This window comes from Eulemur rufifrons, chromosome 7 (assembly GCF_041146395.1).
Source record: "Eulemur rufifrons isolate Redbay chromosome 7, OSU_ERuf_1, whole genome shotgun sequence".
Lineage (NCBI taxonomy): Eukaryota > Metazoa > Chordata > Mammalia > Primates > Lemuridae > Eulemur > Eulemur rufifrons.
The window spans coordinates 168,723,513-168,743,316 of NC_090989.1; the positions used below are offsets into that span (position 1 = coordinate 168,723,513).

At 41.1% G+C, this 19,804-nt stretch overlaps 1 protein-coding gene across 2 annotated transcripts in view; it reads left to right on the forward strand.

Moving 5' to 3' along the window:
- The window catches only part of SYNPR (synaptoporin), a 298,001-nt gene extending 288,778 nt beyond the window's left edge, over positions 1–9,223 (forward strand). For both annotated transcript variants that reach the window (XM_069473773.1, XM_069473774.1), the window contains 2 exons: positions 1,524–1,715; positions 7,503–9,223. In XM_069473773.1, coding sequence (XP_069329874.1) covers positions 1,524–1,715; positions 7,503–7,760 — 450 coding nt within the window. In that variant the 3' untranslated portion in view covers positions 7,761–9,223. The remainder of the gene's footprint in view (positions 1–1,523; positions 1,716–7,502) is intronic.
- Positions 9,224–19,804: the final 10,581 nt, after the last annotated feature.

Below are 19,804 nucleotides of genomic sequence, written 5' to 3' on the forward strand. Positions count from 1 at the left end.
ATGGGTATATAAAACAAAGTAAGAAACAGAGTTAAAATACCCATGCCATAAAACCCCTATGAATGGGTCACACATTGGCCCTAAATTTTCTAGAACCAACATGGCAAAGGTAACTAGTGAGTTACATAATTCGCAACGGCCACTGAATGGAATGAGACCAATTTTTCAGAAGATTGAGCCACTCTGAGTAGTGGGACACTCCAGAACTCTCTCCACAAAGGCCACACATAGCGGATGTCAGGCACAACAGCATCTTTAGAATGTAAGAGTTCCCTCAATGTAGATCATGAGATCTTGATGAAAAGTAATTCAGTCACACCAGGAGGGCAAGGTAACCAGAGCAAGTCGGATGTGCTATACCCTTGGGTAGGAAAGAAACACATGCCAAGTTTTCTACTTGAGGGAGCTATTATTTAGAATAGAAGAACAGCCTATTTCTGCTGGCATATCATACTTACTTGTTTTCTTTCCAGGTCAGTGTTTTTATTATTTTAGGTAAGCAGCATGCAACATTTTTACAGTAGTCAAACATAAATACAGCCAATCTGAAAAATCATCCTACTATGTTCTAACATGGGCTGTTTAAGTCTTGGACAGTGACTCCCACCTGCCACCACCTCTGAGTCATGAGGGAGGACATGAGAAGTAGCCCCCCATCATCAGAAGTTTGGGGATGTTCTCTAAAATAGCCACCCTTACATTACAGACATTTTGTTTGATATGAGTAAAGAAGTTTCTCTTCCCTGCACTCACAGCAGGTGGTTTTCAGAGTCAGACACACCTGAGTTTGAATTCTGGCTCTGCCACTTTCTATGTGTTACCTTATATCTCTGGGCCTCAGTTTCCTCATCTTGAAAATGGGCATTAAAAATATCATCTAACATGATTATTGTCAGGATAATTTGATATAAAACCTCTCACCCATAGTGGCACTCAAAACATTATAGCTATTATTGTTTTCCACTTAACACAATTCCAGGTATACAACAGATAATAATACATAGATTAGCTAAGTGAACAAATGAAGATCATTGCCATCCAGGAGTCTTTAACAATTGCCAAATCTGCCTAAATGTTCGAAATTACGGCGGCATGGTGGTTAAGAGCTTGGACTCAGTAGTCAGGTTTCCTGGGTTTGAATCCTGAACCCATCACTTGTCTGTGGAGGCTCAGACCAGTTGTTCAGCCATTCCCCGCATTCGTTTGCCGTCTGCAAACAGGATGACGCAGCATTTCCTACATGGATGCTGTAGGAACAATTAGGTGAACAATTAGTCCTTAGCATCCTTCCTTGGACATAGTAAGCATTCAAAAAATATTGCTATTATGATTTATTTTATAGAAATATTTGATATCAGAAAGCTTTCTTTTGTTTGTTTTTTTCAAAATGTTTTCCCTGCTTCAGATTTTATGGGATCTTAAAATTTTCCAAGAGGCAAACAAACATTGTTATATAAACTAATCAATTTCTTCTAGAACTCATATTTTCTTTCACTGTTTTATCTTTCTGTTTGTTTCTGTAGGACTTCATCATCACTGTAGTCTTTTCGTTCTTGTGGTTGGTTGGTTCATCAGCTTGGGCAAAAGGGCTGTCTGACGTCAAAGTCGCAACAGATCCCAAGGAAGTATTGTTACTGATGTCAGCTTGCAAACAGCCATCCAACAAGTGCATGGCTGTCCACAGCCCTGTCATGTCCAGCTTAAACACCTCTGTGGTGAGTACGTTTCCATCTACGCTTTGCCTCCCACATCTGTTTGCCAGTGCAATGAATAAGAAAAGCATCTCAGAAGTCGTCTGGAAAATTTCTGCCTCCAAAACTAGGCCATTCAAAAAGGTGATTTCTCACTTCAGGTGCAAGACGATCGTTTGGCCTTCAAGTTTTTTATTGTCAGAATCCATCATCTTTAATGCTGCCAATTACGGAGTTCTTAATAAGAACCCAGCAGGTAGTCACAGCTGCTGCTTAGATGACAGTCCAGTCGAAACTCTAAGGCAGAAGCAAATATAAAATCTGAACCTTAAGGCTGAAGCCTGCCAGAAGTTAAAAGGAGTACTTGATGGCATACAAGTTCCTGGGAGGGAAACATTGTTCAACCCACATGCTGTTAGAATACACCCAATTGATTAGAGAAAAATACGCAGACCTAGTGGGATGCAAAAAGAAATACTTGGTGTAAAAAAGTACTTATAATAGATATGGTAATTTTTAAATTTTCTCCATGCTCCCAGTTTAATTTCTTGGTAACTTCAGAAAAGCTGCACTGTATTAATTGAACAAAGTCAAATATTATCATCAAGTGTATGGCTTTTATGAGAGGAGAAAAATCTGACAGTTAGCAGGGATGCTAAATTGGATTCTTAATGTATAAGTGTAAGAACTTGTGTTATTCCAAAGAAAGAAGCTGTGTCTGAGAAAGACATAAGCTATAATGACAGCAAAAAGCAGCAGTTATCAAAGAATAGAAGGCTCAGCACTGTTTGCTAAAGGAACAACATTCTTTAGCAAACCCTAAAAATAACCCTTTCCTTCAAGATTAACCTGTATTTCTACAGCTTTCTGAAATTAAATCTGGGAAGACATTTAAGAAGGGAAAAAGGATTGCTTCTCTGATTTGACTGCGAATCCTGCCTTGGTGAGATAGTAACCATGGAAATAAGCTACGTATTAGGGTCTGACAATCATTTTTATTTATTGCTGGCCATGCCTGTAGATGGATACATTAACATATATAGTTACGCTTCTGTAGTTTGTTTATAGACAGTGTTTAATGAAAGTTATTGTAACACTGATCTCAAAAAATCTAAGGGGACAAAGATAAAATTGCTCAATGTATTTGTTAGTTTAATAATTAATCTTCCAATGAATTATGACATCCTGCATGGTCCTTTTAACTCTACTTCTGATATCTCTAATAATTTTTAGACTAGAAGATGGTGTATGAATTATGAAAGATAATAAAAACAATGTGCTGTGTTTCCTAAAACCAAGAAGAAAAATGAATTAAAACTAAATAATGTGATGTGTGTGAAAGGACAGGTCCCGTGGTGTTATAGTGATGTATTCATATCAGTTAGGAGTCTTCTAGTTCCTAGTGACAGAAAACACAATTCAAGCTCGCTAAAGCAAACTAATCCTTACATCCCTGAAGTCTGTTCTTTGCACCTCATTTCTGATACCAATGTTGTCTCCATTAGAATATTTGGGTTGCAAGTAACAGAGACTAACTCTAACTTCATCAGGGAAAAAAGTCTGTGGAAGGATATTCAGTAGTTCATAAACTTGATGAGACCTGAAGAAACAGGCTCTAGAAAGAGCATAATCTAGAGCAGGACCAGTGTTCTAGATGTCCGATACCAACGAATAGCATCCGTGAGTTGCCATTAGTGGGAGGTTTTACCTAACTTTACATTACTCTGTTCAAGATGCACAGTTCCAGGGAGAGCTCAAGCCCTTTGACTGCAACTTGGCTCTGCAAAGAAAATCAGATTTCTATTACCAAAAGCAGGGGAAAGGATATTAATCAGCCAAAACACAACATTTTTTATTACATATTTGATTGGCTTCAAATCATATTGAGCTATCTTAGGCCAAAACTGAAAATAATTGAAAAGTCACTAAAAATGTGTCTTCCCAGGGCAGAACCCAGGGCTAAGAACTGGAAGACTGTCTGGAAACTGGACAGTTCTCATCCTCATCCCTCATCTCTGCTTCTTTCTGTGTCTCTCTGTGTCTTTCTGCATGTCTGTTATATTATTCTTTATTTTCAGATGGAATTTTATCTTTTTTTCCGTACAAATAACAGTTTCTAAGTTTATATTTCTTTTTAAAGAAACAGCTTACACTGAACTAAAATCACTCAAGTCCAATTCCAAATTTCTAGTAGAGAGAATCTCATTAGCCCACATTAGGCCAGATGTCCACCTCGGTCTCATCATCAGGGGTGAGGGGTTTGGAGAATCATGGAACACAAACTTAGCTCATAGAACCCCACCCTACTGGGCAAATGTAGGTTTTGGAGAAGGAGCCAGACATCCCACAGTAGGTGACCTCTACAAGTAAATGGGTCAGGAAATAATAACCATATGTTCTACTTTGGTAACAAATTGACTTTCTTCAAAGCACTTTGGCATCTACAATTTCACAATAACACTAAAAGGCAGGTGAGATATCCAGATACCACAAATATAGGGAGCGGAGGTTCAGGACTTGCATAAAGTTCCCCGAGTAGTTGCTGCAATGCCAGAACTAGAGCCAAACTCTGCCACCACTCCAAAGGGGGAAGGGCACAATTCTGGAGTTAATCTGCTAGGGTTCAAATCTTAGCTCCACTATTCAATAATTGACTGCCCTTAGACAAATTAACTAAGATCGCTAAATCTTAGTTTCATCATGTGTAAAATGGAGATAATTGTACAACAGACCTCAAGACTATTGAACAAATTCAGCGAGGTAATCCACGAAAAAAACCGGACCCAGTTTATGGCAAATGCTCAATAAATATCAACTGAAAGCAGCTACTAAAATGCACTCATACAGTGGTAGAACCTAAAGAGAGGAAGGAGGAATAATGTTATTTAGTCTCTCGATTTCTTTCAAAGGTTCACTGAGCATAACTATTTTATTCATAATCTTTACTCCTGCTTCTTCAGCTTCACTCTAGATACTCTTTATATATCTTTTTGGATAATCTAGACTTCATCTCTCCATTCTTTCTCATGCTATATACAGGCTCTTTGAATCTCTCTTTCTCTTGTCTCCACATATGAGCTTGAATCACAATCCCTACCCTAATTTCAGTTGCAACAAAATGGCACAACAAAGATTCAAGGGTCCAAGAGCCCCTAAAATGTGCCAATCCAAGGATCTGTGACACCTCTGTGATGATAGAATAAGAAATCAGTCACCTTAAATATGCCCATGGGAACGCCTTGCTTATGTTCTTACCTTAAGATGCGTTTCCCTGATTTCTAGGTCCTTCTTCAGCATCCCTTTGTTAAAAACCAAGTAGTAACAGGGAAAAGAGAGACATCAAGAGATAGGAAACTGGGCCGGGCACGGTGGCTCACGCCTGTAATCCCAGCACTCTGGGAGGCCGAGGCGGGTGGATTGCTCAAGGTCAGGAGTTCGAGACCAGCCTGAGCAAGAGCGAGACCCCGTCTCTACTAAAAATAGAAAGAAATTAGCTGGACAACTAAAAATATATATATAGAAAAAAATTAGCCAGGCATGGTGGTGTATGCCTGTAGTCCCAGCTACTCGGGAGGCTGAGGCAGGAGGATTGCTTGAGCCCAGGAGTTTGAGGTTGCTGTGAGCTAGGCTGACGCCACGGCACTCACTCTAGCCTGGGCAACAAAGTGACACTCTGTCTCAAAAATAAATAAATAAATAAATAAAGAGAGATAGGAAACTGATAAAATTACATCCCTGGACTGCTCCATCCCTTCATATCTAAAAAGATCCCTTGATAATTTTTCTACCCATATATTGACATACACTTAACACAGGTGGGATTTAATCAAAATCTCCCCTTTAATGGAAAATATCCTAGTCAATGTGCACATGATTAAAATGTCCTATATGTAAATTAGAATTTTGTCAGTGATTATCTAATTCATTTTGATCAGGTCACTATTATACCTTATTTATGCCATGTGTCTCCTTCAGCAGGTAGCCTAGATTGTAGCACAAAATAGACTCCCAACTAACATTAAAGAAAGAAAAGAGGATACCATAGGAGAGAAGGAAGAAGGAAGGGAGAGAGGGAGGTAGGTATGGATAAACCAGTCTTTATTAGATCAATCGGGATGAGTTACCCAATTTTGGCTATTGTCACCTCTCAAGAGTATGGCCTCACTGTCAAAGTCCCATTTCAATTTATGCTGCATTTAAGAGTTAACAAAATACAATTCACAGAAATATTTTAGAAAGTGATTCAAAACATAGTTTACCATTTAATAGGTATTTGCTAATGTGTCCGGCGCTAGCTACTTTGCACATATACTCTTTAATCCTCCCTACTATACCCAAGGAAGGAATTCTTGTTTTGTTTCATACAAGAAAAACAAAAACAAGGTGGGGTACAGTGGCTCACGCCTGTAATCCCAGCACTTTGGGAGGCCAAGATGGGAGCGTCACTTGAGCCCAGAAGTTCAAGACCAGCAAGGAAGAAGAAAAGAAAAACAAAACAAAGTGAAGTCTGAGACTAAATGCCTTGTCCCAGGTCATAGAGCAAGAAGGTACCTTTCCCAGGCCACTCTCATTCTGAAGCCCATAGAGATTACTCCAAGACTGACATTCAGTTAGTGTGCTCCTAAAATATTGAAATACTTTGGTAAATTGCCCCCTGCTTCAAGCCCTGAAGGCCACACATCCAACATCCAGAAACCAAAGGATAAATTTTGACCCAGCAAGAGATTTCTAGCACCATATTCCAGAGCTGTGGCCACTGCCCAAGTCCATTTTGATTGGCCAGTGTCCTGCTGGAGTGATGACGAAATACACTTTAATGTCAGCACAGCTTTGTACGCTACTAGTGCAACCTGTGTCCGGTAGGGGGCTGCTGAAACAGTCTACCTGTGGTTCACTCTCAAGTCAACCAACCAGCCTTGGGAAAGGCTGCAGCATAAGCCATGTGATGAGCATTTCTGTTTGGGCCTCTTGCAACAGCAAATAGCTCTGTTTCCATCAATCATTTAAGCCCTGTGGAAGCAACACCCAGTCTTCTGACTCACTGACACCTTTCTGAAGAGTAAGAGGTGTTTCCATAGGCAAGTCTCATATACAGTTCTTGAGAAAACATTTCATACTTCTCAGAAACCTGTGCTTTACTCATAGTCTGCTTTCAACATTCACTTCTGGATGTAGAGGCACACAAAGTGCAACTATTCAGAGTCAATCCCTATGGATGCTACCATTTATACCACCCGTACCATTGCTTAATCCATTTTTCCTTTAAATTGACTCATTTTCTCTATATTATTACAATAAATTGAAAAACAATATCTCTAGCCAGAAAGAGAAAGAACCTTGTAAATTAATACACTATTATTAAAATGAAAATACTTAACCCTCTGCCACCTGAAAATAATCTTACACACCATAACAGATACCTCCCTCATTTAGGGAGATAATGATGACTATAGTCAGGGTTCAGACTATGGAGTTATAACAGGGCTTGAATCTCAGATCTGTACTCACCAAGCCATGTGACCTTAGACAAGGTTTCCACATGTTTAATATGGGTATAATGATAGCACCTTTTTCTCTGATTCTTAGGCTCAGTGAATCAATACACATAAAGCTAGTTAGGCAGGGCCTGACATGTAGTGCATCCAATAAAGGTAAACTATTCGAAATGAAATAGTGGTTCCAAATGAAAACTTGAAAGAGGAGTCAATATTAAAGTGAAAAGTGATCTTTTGCATGGTGAAGGATTTTCCTGAAATTGAGATTTGGATTTTTGTCTAGTCCATCAATTCATTGACTTTGATTCTCCTTCAGGTCTTTGGATTCTTGAACTTTATTCTCTGGGCTGGAAACATATGGTTTGTTTTCAAGGAGACCGGCTGGCATTCCTCGGGACAGAGATATCTTTCAGACCCAATGGAGAAGCACTCCAGCAGCTACAATCAAGGCGGTTACAACCAAGACAGCTATGGGTCCAGTGGTGGGTATGGCCAGCAGGCGAGTTTGGGGGCATCCTCCGATGAGTTTGGCCAACAGCCTAGTGGCCCCACTTCCTTTACCAATCAGATTTAACAGAGTAGCATTTGCATTCTTCTGGAGATAGCCTCACCACCTCCCGTTTCGGTGGCAGAAGAATTTTTTAAGAGTTCCAATCAATTATTAATGCAGAGAGTATTGAATGTAAATCAGAGATTTGTAGCCCTCATTAAGGCAGAAAGGCCTGGGTTGTGATAAATAGTACTTAGAGATGAGATAACATGAGAAAATATATTATTCATCATAGATAGCTAATCGGAGAGTACCTTATTATATACACAGATACTTTTACGGTCGTTTTGTATGTGTGTTGAGATAGTAGAAACATTTTGTAGCTTAATGTCTCTAGTATGTACTATGCGTAAAGTGTATTAAATAGCATTGAGTTTTCCTACGCATTTTGATGCAAAAGATGTTATAATGATTTCTAGAAGACAATTTGGTGTATCACAACATGCATGTCTTATTATTTTTTGGTTTCAGGCCCTGTAGAACTGTGAGTCTCTTAAGTATTTGCTTCAGACAATTACTCTATATTTTTTTTTTACTTGATGAATCAATGCTCATATGATTTAGTGCATGAATAAGCATTTTCTCACACAATGAACATTTGAACTGCATTTATGAAAACTTTCCAGTTTGCACCATGAATCTGTTAAACAGACATTTAAAGTAATATATTCACTACTTTGTATACTTTGCAAATTTGTCTCTCTGGCTTTACTCAAGTTCTGAATGCATTGTAACCAAGATTTGGGTTTTTATCCCCTATTAGTAGACATTCAGTGTTACGTATGGTAACTTCCCAATATTTATTCTGTTTACTTAGCTAAATATTTATATTCTTGTAACCTTCTATAGTGTTTTGTGGCTCTTATCTTGTGGACCATACATAATATGGCCCAATAACTGTTTGTGTTTATGGAGTGTTTTCTTAGCATAATGTAGATGCAGATACAGATACCATAGTCAAGATGCTACCATGCTAAAGTATTAATTTACAAAGGATATTCTCTAGCTAGTATTTACACTACCAGCTGAACTTTTAAATCCTATTTTTTTGTAAAGCTAATATGTTCCTCAATCTAATTATTAAAAAATTCTCAAGTCACAGCTAAACATACTGATTACTAATTCTGATTTGAGTATAACCCATGAATTAAAAATGGCTTCCAAGTGCCAATCTGTATCCCAAAAGAGTTTCTCATGAAATATTCCCCAGAATGTATTCATTGTCAAGAAAATGCCAATCTTTGCCTCTTTGTTTTAACTCAATTGAAATACCAGGGCCCAACAGAGAAGACAAGCTGAGCATCTGTATTTCTAGATCAAAGTTGTTATTGATGTATAAACTCTTTGTGTGATTGGTGATGTTGGAAGCATTTTAGCACAAAACAGCCTTGTGTCTTAGATGATATCTGTAACCAATTTCTGGATCTTGTTGGATAAATCTGTATTGTGATATCTATTTGACCTTAATAAAGTTATTGCATACAATGCTGGCTGAACAATGGATGATTACAGCCATAGAACCTGGTTGGTTATAACAATGAAAGGACAAGGGTTAAATGCATTGTTTCCAATCTCTCACGATATCCTTGTTGCATGAGCCCAATGTTCATTCATCCATTCCACCATTCTAGGACTTCCTATGCATCTATCACTGTGCAAGCCACCCGGGATATGACAGTGAGCAAAAGCAAAAACAGGCCCTATGTCGGTCCAGAAGCTTACACTCTACTGGGGGAGGCAGACATTAAAATAATCCCACCCCAATGATGCTATGTGCAAGAAAGAGAGGTACGGAATTCCACAAGAACATCTATCACAAAGATTTAGTTAGGGAGAAGTCAAGGAGCTTCATACCTGAAGACTACACAGGGCTTATCACAGACAGTGTGGGGGGAAGCATGTCCCAGGCAGAGAACAGCCTGGCAAAGCTCTCTGATGGTGGAAGGCAGCGTGGATATGTAGGATTGCCGGAGTGCAGAACAAGGCTGGCTTTGCAGCAACTGTGGCTGCTGGTGGGGGCCTGGGTGAAACCTGCCCAGAGGCCTAATCAGGAATTCTGTCTTTATCCTAACGAAGCCAGGGGAAAGTGTTGAAGGGTTTTTAAGCAGAAGAGGGACATGATGAGATTAGCATTTTGAAAGGCTCTCAGTGGCTGCAGGGTAGATAGTGGATTAGAGGAGGACAAAAGGGAAGGAAATTTTAAGGATGAGGAAATAAGCCTTCATTCCTGACATCTACTGGGCAATGAGCTGGGAGTGGGAGGAGGGGAAGTGGCATGACTTCTCCTCCCCCCTCTCACCTCCCCCTTTTTCCTAGGGTGGTGGCCGAATCTGACTGCTTCCTTCAGCACTGCCCAGGAGAACAGTGGCCTCAGCTCCATAAACTGCCATGAACTCTCCAAAGCAGAGAAAGCCTCATAACCAGCAGTGATTTTTACCAGCCTTAGCAGTTCCAAAGTATATTTTGGACCCTGATAAATGGAAAACACTACTTGCTCTGGTTGAGCTAGAGACATGCTTCCACAGTCCGCTGCAGATTCGCAATAAAGAGCTGCTGTAATCCAACGGGATTTTGCTAAACTGATTTATCCCTTTTGGTTTCAAGAAAAGATCAGTATATGTGGTCTTTAAAAAAAAAAAGAGTGATAGGTGTAGCAGATGAGTCTGGGTCTATGCATCCAATAGACCTAATTTGGAATCCCAGCTTCACTGCACACTACTTGTGTTTCAGGGTGTGACCTCGCCTTCCTGAGCCTTTGTTTCTGGGGAGGAAAAGCATACACATTAGGAGGGCAGGCTCTGAGATTAGACTGTCTGGTTGAGATTCACTATGCTGCCAGCCATGGGCTTGACTCTCGTTTTTCTTCCTCAACGCGTTCTCCAAAACTCTGGGACGTTTGTGAAGCCACAGCCTCCAACCATGTGCTAAAGTCCAGAAAGGTATGAGAGTTAACACCCCAGGGACCACCTTCCACCATTGGGGAATGTGCACAGGTCAACAAATGTCTTTGGCAAAGATAATTTCTCATTCATCCAGTTGCCCCATCTCTACAATGAGGATAGCAGTCATATATATCTGCCTCACACAATTGATATCAGGATACGGTAAGCCATGTGGCCTCGCAAAGGAATTAGAACAGCTTCTGGTACCAGTAGGCACTCTCTGGGTTTGGGTTCCCCTGAAAGCAGGATCTAAGACAAGGGCTGGGTTTGTTTAGGAGGTAATTTGTTTAGGAGGTAATTCCAGGAGGCAGGAGGCAGGGAGTGGGGAGAATGAGAGAGGGAAGGAGGAAAAGCCAATAAAAGGGTGTGCTTGTGATGTTCCTGGTGAAGGTGGTAGGAGCTCAGTTTCCTCGGGGTCTCCCAGTAGTGTTCACATGGCTCCAGCAATTGTCCAACAGGAAGCGGAAGCTGGAGTATTCATTTACCAACCCTCAGCCCCCGTTGATTAAGAGTTGCCCACGTGGGGTGGTAACTTTTCCTCATTTCCAGGTGTGCTTTCCTGTAGACGGAGCAGGCTCCCAGGACGTCAGAGAAAGAAGCCTTGAGTCCTAACGTCTATCAGGCAGTGGGTAGGTGAAGGGGAGAGGGGAACTGGCATGAGTGCTATCACTGCCCTCCCCTTCCTAATTCCTGGGGACAGTGTCCTCAAGAAAGGATAAAGGGGTAGTCTTAGAAGGTGTAAGCACGAGGGAGGTCACTATCAACGTGAGTCAGAACTATTGTTCAAGCTGTGACTAAAATGAGAGGCTGATCAAGGGACAGCAACACAGGGCATCAAAATTACCTACTACAGGGATCAACGAGTGTTACTGTTGTCCCTTGGCCTGGAATATGGGGCTGCAGATAATCCCACCTCATAGGATGGTGACAAGAGCTGACCTAACCTGGCTGTGTGTGGAAAAGTTTACCAAACTGTCTAGCACTCGGCACAGTTCGTTGGCTATTGGATGTTGAGGTATAAATCTACTCCACATTTATTTTAATGAGTTTGTATAAGTCAAATTTCTAATTGTACCAAGGTGAGCAAAATACAGTGCCTAATATCTTGGGAGCTTACACTGAAAATTGGAAGATTCAAGTAGTAGATAAGTAAACAAACCAAGTCTGTAAGGATACATTTTGATTAACGCTATTAAAAAAAAAAAAAAAAAGAGGAAACGACGGAAAAGGGTGGGAGGAGTGGAAGAGGTGACATGCGTGACATGTAAGCAGAGACGTGAAGAATAGGAAGGGGCCGGTCCCAACGAGAGCATTGCAGGCAGAGGGGAGAGTGCATCCGAAGACAGAAAAGGGGAGACCGCCCGGTGCCTTTGACGGACTGATAAGAGAAAAGCTATCAGGGCTGGACAAGCAAGAAGAGGGTCCAGAGTTGTGGCTGCAGAGTTTGGGAGAGCCAGATTACAGTGGCCTAAAATTCTAAAGGATGTGGGAAGCCACCGGCCAAGCGAACAGGGCAATGATGTGATTCAGTTTTCACTTTGAAAAGATCCCTCTATCAAATTCCTGGCTTTCATATTGCACTACAGTTAGACAAGTTGTCACCATTGGGGGAAGCTGGGTGGAGGACTTGTGGGACTCCATATACTTTATTTTTGCAACTTTCCATAAATGGGGATGATGAGAATGGACTAAGTAACTCATCAGTTCATTCAGCAGCTATTTGCTGAGCACCTAGCATGTGCCAAGCTCTGTTCTAGGTGCTGGGAATCTAGGTTTGAAGAAGATAGACACTAGCCTGGTGCTTGTGGAGTTTACAGCTCGGTGTTGGGCAAATAAGGAACATGCAGGAAAAGAAAAGAAATTCAAATAGTGATAAATATTGGGGAAATAAAACAGGACGGCATGAAGGTGAGCAGCAGGGTTGGAGGAGGGTGTGCACAGAATGAGATGCCAGAAGCCCTGGAATGAGAATGTGGTGGCCTGATTTAGGGTGAAGGTCCCCTGAATGTTCAGCCACAACTCAGGCTGGTGCTCGGGCCTTAAATATTGGTTTGGGGAAATCTTAAATAGTGGCAGAAGAATAATAGTCTTCACTCACGGAGAGCACTTACTTTGTGCTGTTCAAAGGTCATAACGTCTATATTTCATTTGATCCTTTCATCAGTCCCACACAAAGCTAGATGCCATTGTCCCCATTGGAAAGTGAGTGTCCTAAATTGATTTTCCCCAGAAGCCAACTCTGAAGCAAGACTTCAAGTATAAGTAGGTGGTTGGGAAAGTGAACCAAGGCAGGGAAGGAAGGAAGCCAATAAATCTTGCGTTATGGAGAGGGTTACAGCTGTGGGGAGCTGGGGCTCCATCCCGCCGGAGAAGATGAAAGATGATGGCGAACGCCGCCCACAGTGAGCACAACCGGGAACGGGAGCTGCGGTATTTATCCACCCACTCCTGTCGCTCACTGAATCAGGGCTGCTGTGGGAGCAGGATTATTCCCCAGCACTTTCAGACCACCCTGGGCATGGGCCACAGCAGCTGGAGAAAGCGCCCGGCAGTGGCACAGGTGTTGGCAGTTGGAGGCTATTAGGGACGTGCGCTCACTCGCAATGCAATGGTGAGTTCTCAGAGGACACGGTGGGGGACACCAATACTGTACGCCATGCTTAGGTTCAACAATGACCAAAATTCTCTTTTCTTTTAGTCCTAGGAGATTTTTATTAGCTCCCCAGTCTACCCAGCATATAAATATAAATTTAGTCCCAATATGTCATGTGATTTTATCTAGAGGTACAAAAATAACAATTTTAATAACAACCATAAAGTAATATGTAACATATATTAAGTGCTTGCGATGTGCCAGCCACTGAGCTAAGCATGTCACATTTAACCACGACAGCACTATGTGATACATACTGGTATTCTTCCTACGGAACAGTTTAGAAAACCAAAGTTCAGAGAAGTTAGATGACAAAATCCCTGTGAGCACCTTCCCTAATAAAAATCGTTTTTAGTTGCTATGATCTGCTGCCTGTCTGCTCAGAGAACTGTTACACACTTTATATCCATTTTCCTGTTGAGCTAAGATAAAATGCTATTTTTATACCCATTGAGCAAATGGGAAAATGGAGATTCATAAAGGTTAGGTAACCTGCTCCAGGTGACTGAGCTGGACATGGGCAGAGCCCACTGCATGCAATAATCCAGGTCTCTCTGCATCCAAAAGCTCTTGCTCTAAACCACCTTGCTGGACCACACAGTGTTACCACACCGGTTCGATCGTGTTTTGAGCCAGATGCTGTTTGGCTGTCCAACAAGGATGCAATCAGCACAGACCCAGACCATCACGGGCTTCATTTAACCTTCCATAGCGATGCTGAGTCCCTGACAGCTGGAAGGAAATTTTTTGTCAGAATCATTTGCCAACATGAATGAAGTCAGACCCAATTCACTGAATAAGTTAATTAAGTCATTAAGATGGCTAAAAGTGCAGTTGAACTAAATAATTTCCTACCATGCCCGACTTGGAGCATGAGGCTATGCTGAGTTTTAGGACTTGGCTGAATGGTCTTCAGAACCTGCTGACAGCAAACATTCCAAGAATGGCTCCGGCTTCTCCATTCCCACCTGGAAATTCACCTTTGTGAATAATATACACTGGGCATAAAAAGGCCAAAACGAGCATAGAGTGAATTTTAGCTATTTTAAGTCTAATTGAGTGTTTCCTTTAAATAGGCTGGCCCCCACTACCTGTGCCCTGGTTTATTGAACAGAACCCTTGAAGGTGGTGGTATCAAGCCTAATAGGTTTCCTGATGGCTGACAAAGAGTTTGCCTTTGAGCCTGTTATTTTATTCATATACTGATTGCTTGATCACTTGTAGATTAAGAGGGTCTAATTGGCTTGTGCTGTGAACTAGACTCGCTGGCTCGTATGAACCTAAAGTCATCTCCCTACTTACTGCCAACAGTCTCGTGTGACATGTTACCTGCTTCCATGCCAATGTGGCAAACATAAGAAAAGCAAAATACAAACTAAACGGTTTTTTTTTTTTTAATTTTAGATATTTTCCCTCCTTTCCTGTGAACTGAGATTTCTCCTGGCTATTTTCTCCTCTGGTCTCTTTATAAGGAGATTCAAGTCTATTCTGATTGATCTCCACTATCACATGAACTCTAGAATTGATAGAATCTATAGCTAACACATTGTCCTCAGCATTACTGCCCTTTTTACAAGTCCTTTGTTAATCTTGCTCTCTCTCGAAGCTCCCAGGCCTTCTATTAAAATTTCATAGTTAATAAAATTTTTTTTTAAATTTCATAGTTAGTGATGATATATGTTTCCAGGGAAGTTAGCAGCTTGGCCACATGTGCCTTCCTTGGAGTGCATTTATCAACACAGACAATTGCCTCCAGTGAGTCCTGAAGTCCATCTTATCTTGGGAGCTGAGGGCTAGATTGCATCTTTAGGCATTGGCAGCATTAGCTTTATAATGTAAAGTGACCATGTAAATTCCTACCAGCGGGATTTAATCATCATAAAATCATCAGCTTGGAGTCAGATCTGGATTCAAATCTTAGAACCACGCTGTGTGAGCCTGGGAAAGTGCCTCAACATCTCTGAGCCTGAGACTCCTCACACACAGAATGGGCTGACATCAGGGGGCTTGGCAGGGCTGTGTTCCCTTCTGGAGGTCCTGGAGGAGAATCCATTTCCTTGTCATTTCCAACTTTTAGAGGCTGCTTATATTCCTTGGGTTGTGGGTCCTGTTTCTCCATCTTCAAAACCAGCAACAGCAGGTTGACTTCTCACATGGTATTACTCTGGCCTCCTCTTCTGCTTCCCTCTTCCACTTCTAAAGAGCTTTGTGATTGATTACATTGGGCCCACCTGAATAACCCAGGATACTCTCCCTACATTAAAGTTGCCTGATTAGCAACCTCCATTCCATCTGTGATCATAATTCTCTCTTGCCATGTAAAATAACATATTCACAGATCTGGAGGTTAGACCGTGGATATCTATGTGGGGGGAATTATTCTGCCAACCACATTATCCCACCAGTAAAAGATAAAATGATATAACGTAAGTAAATTTCTTAGCAGATTTCCCTAAACTACTCAGTAGTTGATAACGATGATTAAAATCAATACTTTTTCCAATCCATGGTATTAACTTCTGTTAGAAAATGACTCAGCCCAAGAAAATGACTCAGCCCATAGCACCGATGTATGGCAGCTGATAGCTTTTCAATGATCAAACACTGAGATAACTTTGGTAATGCTTCAATCAGGAGCCAATGTTTACCCAATTCCCTGCTGACGTGCTCTAGCAAATGAAAATATGTTGTTTACAGATGGGATCCTTGAGGTATCACACATTTACTCAGTCCAGCACATGACTGGAGAAACAGCAAGGCAAACAGGACCCAAATTCTTGCCTCCATGTTTTCATAGTCCACTAGGAGAGATTACATATAGACCTGAAATGCCATTATGTATTCATTTGTTTACTTGTCCTTTATATCTCTCCCGCTTGAATATAAATTCCATGAAGGGCTGGGACTTTCCTGTCTGTATCCCCAGCACCTGGAACCAGGCCTAAACTATATTAGGCACTCAAATATTTGTTGAATAAATATGGTATGATACATACATTATAAAAGCTATTATATTATAGGTTGTTCATAAAATATGCAAATTATTATCATATAGGGGATATAACATATTTGTCTAGCCAGAAGGGAAAGACTGACTCTTCACTCTCCTTTGGAAAGTTTCCAGCATGTTTACAAATAGCTTACAGTGTGCCCACACAGAAAGGGCTTGCTTCACCGTGGAGCCTGCAAACCTTGCCCCTCACTGGCTCATTTCCAGCATATTTTTTCTTATTACTCTGTTAGCAAACTGCACCATCCCCGAGTCGTAATACAGTGTCGACAGAAAAGAATCCAAACTCTGTAAAATAATTTTAAAAAGATTTATTCTGAGCCAAATTTGAGGATCACGACCAGGGCTTACAGGTTATAGGTAGGTTTAAAGATTCTTTGACTTGTAATTGGTTGAAGACATGAAGCTTTGTCTAAAGGCTTGGAATGTTTTAAGATAGGAGGTCTGTTAATCAGAGACAAGCCATCTGACATACATTTGTTATGCAAATTGAGGACCTGCAGGTGTGTCTTGCATAGCCTTGGGCCCATTAATGAGTTACAAAGGATATCTCCAAGAAGGGAGGAGGGAATAATGAAGCATGTCTTGACCTTGTCCTTGTGGCAAGCAATTTAGTTTTAGGATGTCCTTTTGGCCAGGGGTGGGGTCCACTTAGTCAGCTGGTGGAGGGGAGTCTTAAGATTTTATTTTAGTTCACACAGGCATCACCTGAAGTCCACACCTGTGCATCATGTGAAGGATCATCCACTATGGAAGGATTATCCACATACTGATAAGCAAATCTTTCTGGGAAATGAAATTTTTGAGTTAGAGTGAATGCATATTTTAAGTGATAATAGATATTGCCAAATTACTCTCAAAACTGGCAACACTATTTTTAATGTATGAATATCTGCTCTCCGACACCCATGTCCACCTTCCCCCTCTGCTCCCCTCCTGCCCCCAATAAGTAACAAATAAGCTAATTTCAGACATCGCTATGGAGGGTATAAAAAAGAGTGATGTAACAGAGAATGCCTGGAGGGAAAGCATTTACACAAGCTACAGATGGTCACACAAAGCTCAGCCAGAGTGCTAGGGTCATCTCGTAATAGGACAGGCACTCTTAACAATAATTACAACTCAGCATAAGTGACTGAGGCAAAGATCTCAACTGATGGAGGTTTATTAAGCCAAAGTTTAAGGACACACCCTGGAAAAAACACAAATCTGTGACTTTTTCCAAAGAGCAATTTGGGAACTTTGGTATTTAAAGGGGAAGGCTTACAGGAAAACAAGGAGAGAGGGTAAGGTAAATGGTTACATTCTTGTGAGGCCCAGGAAATCTACATTTTATATAAGATCAGGTGAATGTTAGAAGAGAAAAAAGGAGTGAAGGAACTATCCATTAGCTTGATGTCCCTCGGTAGGTGGAAGAATGTTTGATCTAGTCTTGTCTCTGTTCTGCACCTGCAAAGAGAAACTCCGAGTCGACATTTATTAGTGTGGAATCAAACAGACTCTAGTTTTAGGAGATAGACTTGGCCTGCAGACTCAAAGTTATAATTTGCTTGTCCTTGTTTATGGGAAGCCAGCAAAGAATTTCCTGTGGGGTCAGTCCTCTCAGTCCTCTGCAGGTGCCTGAGGCCTTTTACATTTCCAGGGATCTGGCTGATACACAATGGTACTAACAGCTATTCATTTGCAAAAGGCTGTTGCATGACTCAGCATCCAGGCTTGATTTTTGCTTTTGCATAAGGAGTTGGTGGGGGGAGGTCCTTGAGATTTTTATTTTTCTTTACAATTGCAATTCAACTGTTACACGTAAGGAACTAAACTCAAAGTTTTACCAAACAAGTTTTATCTTTACCACATGGGACACACTTTGTTTTCTACTTTATTCAATTCTGTTCCATTCCATTGTATTTTATTTGTTCTAATTCTGGTCTCCACTTCCCTGATTGCTTCACATGCATGAAAGGGTCACTAGTGATTTGGTCCATTAGGCGCCCAGTTCTCCGTGACGCACAGAGCTGTGGCACCAGATCAGGGGTGCAGTTTAGTGGATAAGAGCAAAGCTTAGAAGCTAGGACAAAGTTCTTATCCTGGTTCTACCAGTTCTCTCTGCCACCATTCCCTTTTTCCTAAAATGCGCTGTTGGATCAGCAGCGTCTTCATTTATTAGGGAAACAACGAATAAGTAGGAAGTGTGTTTCATTGTGATAACCTCAAAGAGGATTTCTGGGTTCCAGGAGAGACAAAGGCAGGTTAGGTATATTCTAGCAAAGAGTTAACGAACTCACTAAAAAATCTCCTTCTTCCAATTTGGAGTTGTTGGTGGAGAACAGAGAATCTCGAAAGCCTCTTACATGGAAAAGGGAAGAAGAGGCTGTCAAGGGAGGCACTGAAGCCAGGCAAACAAACCCTCCTCCGAGATATGAGCAACGGCCGCCCTCCTCCAACCCAGGGCTTCCTGGGGACATGGAGGCCTCATTAGCACTCTGGAAGCACAGCCAGCATGGGACAAATGAAGGGAGCTCAGCAGGTGCGCTCTTGCGGGGCCCCACTCTCCTTCACAAGATAGTTATTTGTCTCGGCAACTCAGAGACCTTTCTTTATTTTCTCCTCATTTCTTGTAGAAAGTAACACAATCCAAGAAGGCTCCCACTTCTGACCTTCCCAGACTGTACCCAGAACTGAGTACTGTTCTCAGTTTTTTACAGATCCTTCCAGAGATGATCCATGAAGATATAAGTATACATAGAACACATGAGTTCTTAATTGAGGGCAACATCACCCCCCAAAAATTGTAAAAATTAGTTCAGGAGGAGAAGGAGGGCAGAAAAATCTTACTCTTTATGTGTAAAGCAGTACCTAACATATACTGGATATCTGTGATACTAAAATTTTCTTGGGAGGCCATTAGGAAAAAAAAATGTCTAAAAAGTTTCCTGAGAGGAGATGTTAATGCAAAATAGGTTGAGAAACACTGATATAACCCCACTTTTTTATATACATAAAGAATAGCTCACTGTCTTGGTATACACTGTTCTAGGAGGCAGCCTCCAGGTAGGATGAGAACTTGGTGTTGGATTTTAGGTCCTGGTTTGAATCCTGGCTCCACCATTTATTAGTTGTAGGAAATTGACCAAGTTCCTTAATGTGCTTTAGTTTTCTCAATTATAAAATGCGGGTTATAATAGTAGCTAGCTCACAGAGAAACAATGAATATTAAGTAAATACATGTAAAATGCTTAGACTACCACATGGCATATGATAGGCACTCTACAGCTGCTGGTGACATCATGATTTTCCACTTAATTAGATATCTTAAAGATGTTCCTTTTAATGGCTGCATAGTATTCTCTTACGGGGACATACCATAACTTATTTAGACCAGGAATCAGCAAATTATGGCCCACAAGCCAAATCCAGTTGACCACCTATTTTTGCAAATCAAGTTTTATTGGGACACAGCCATGGC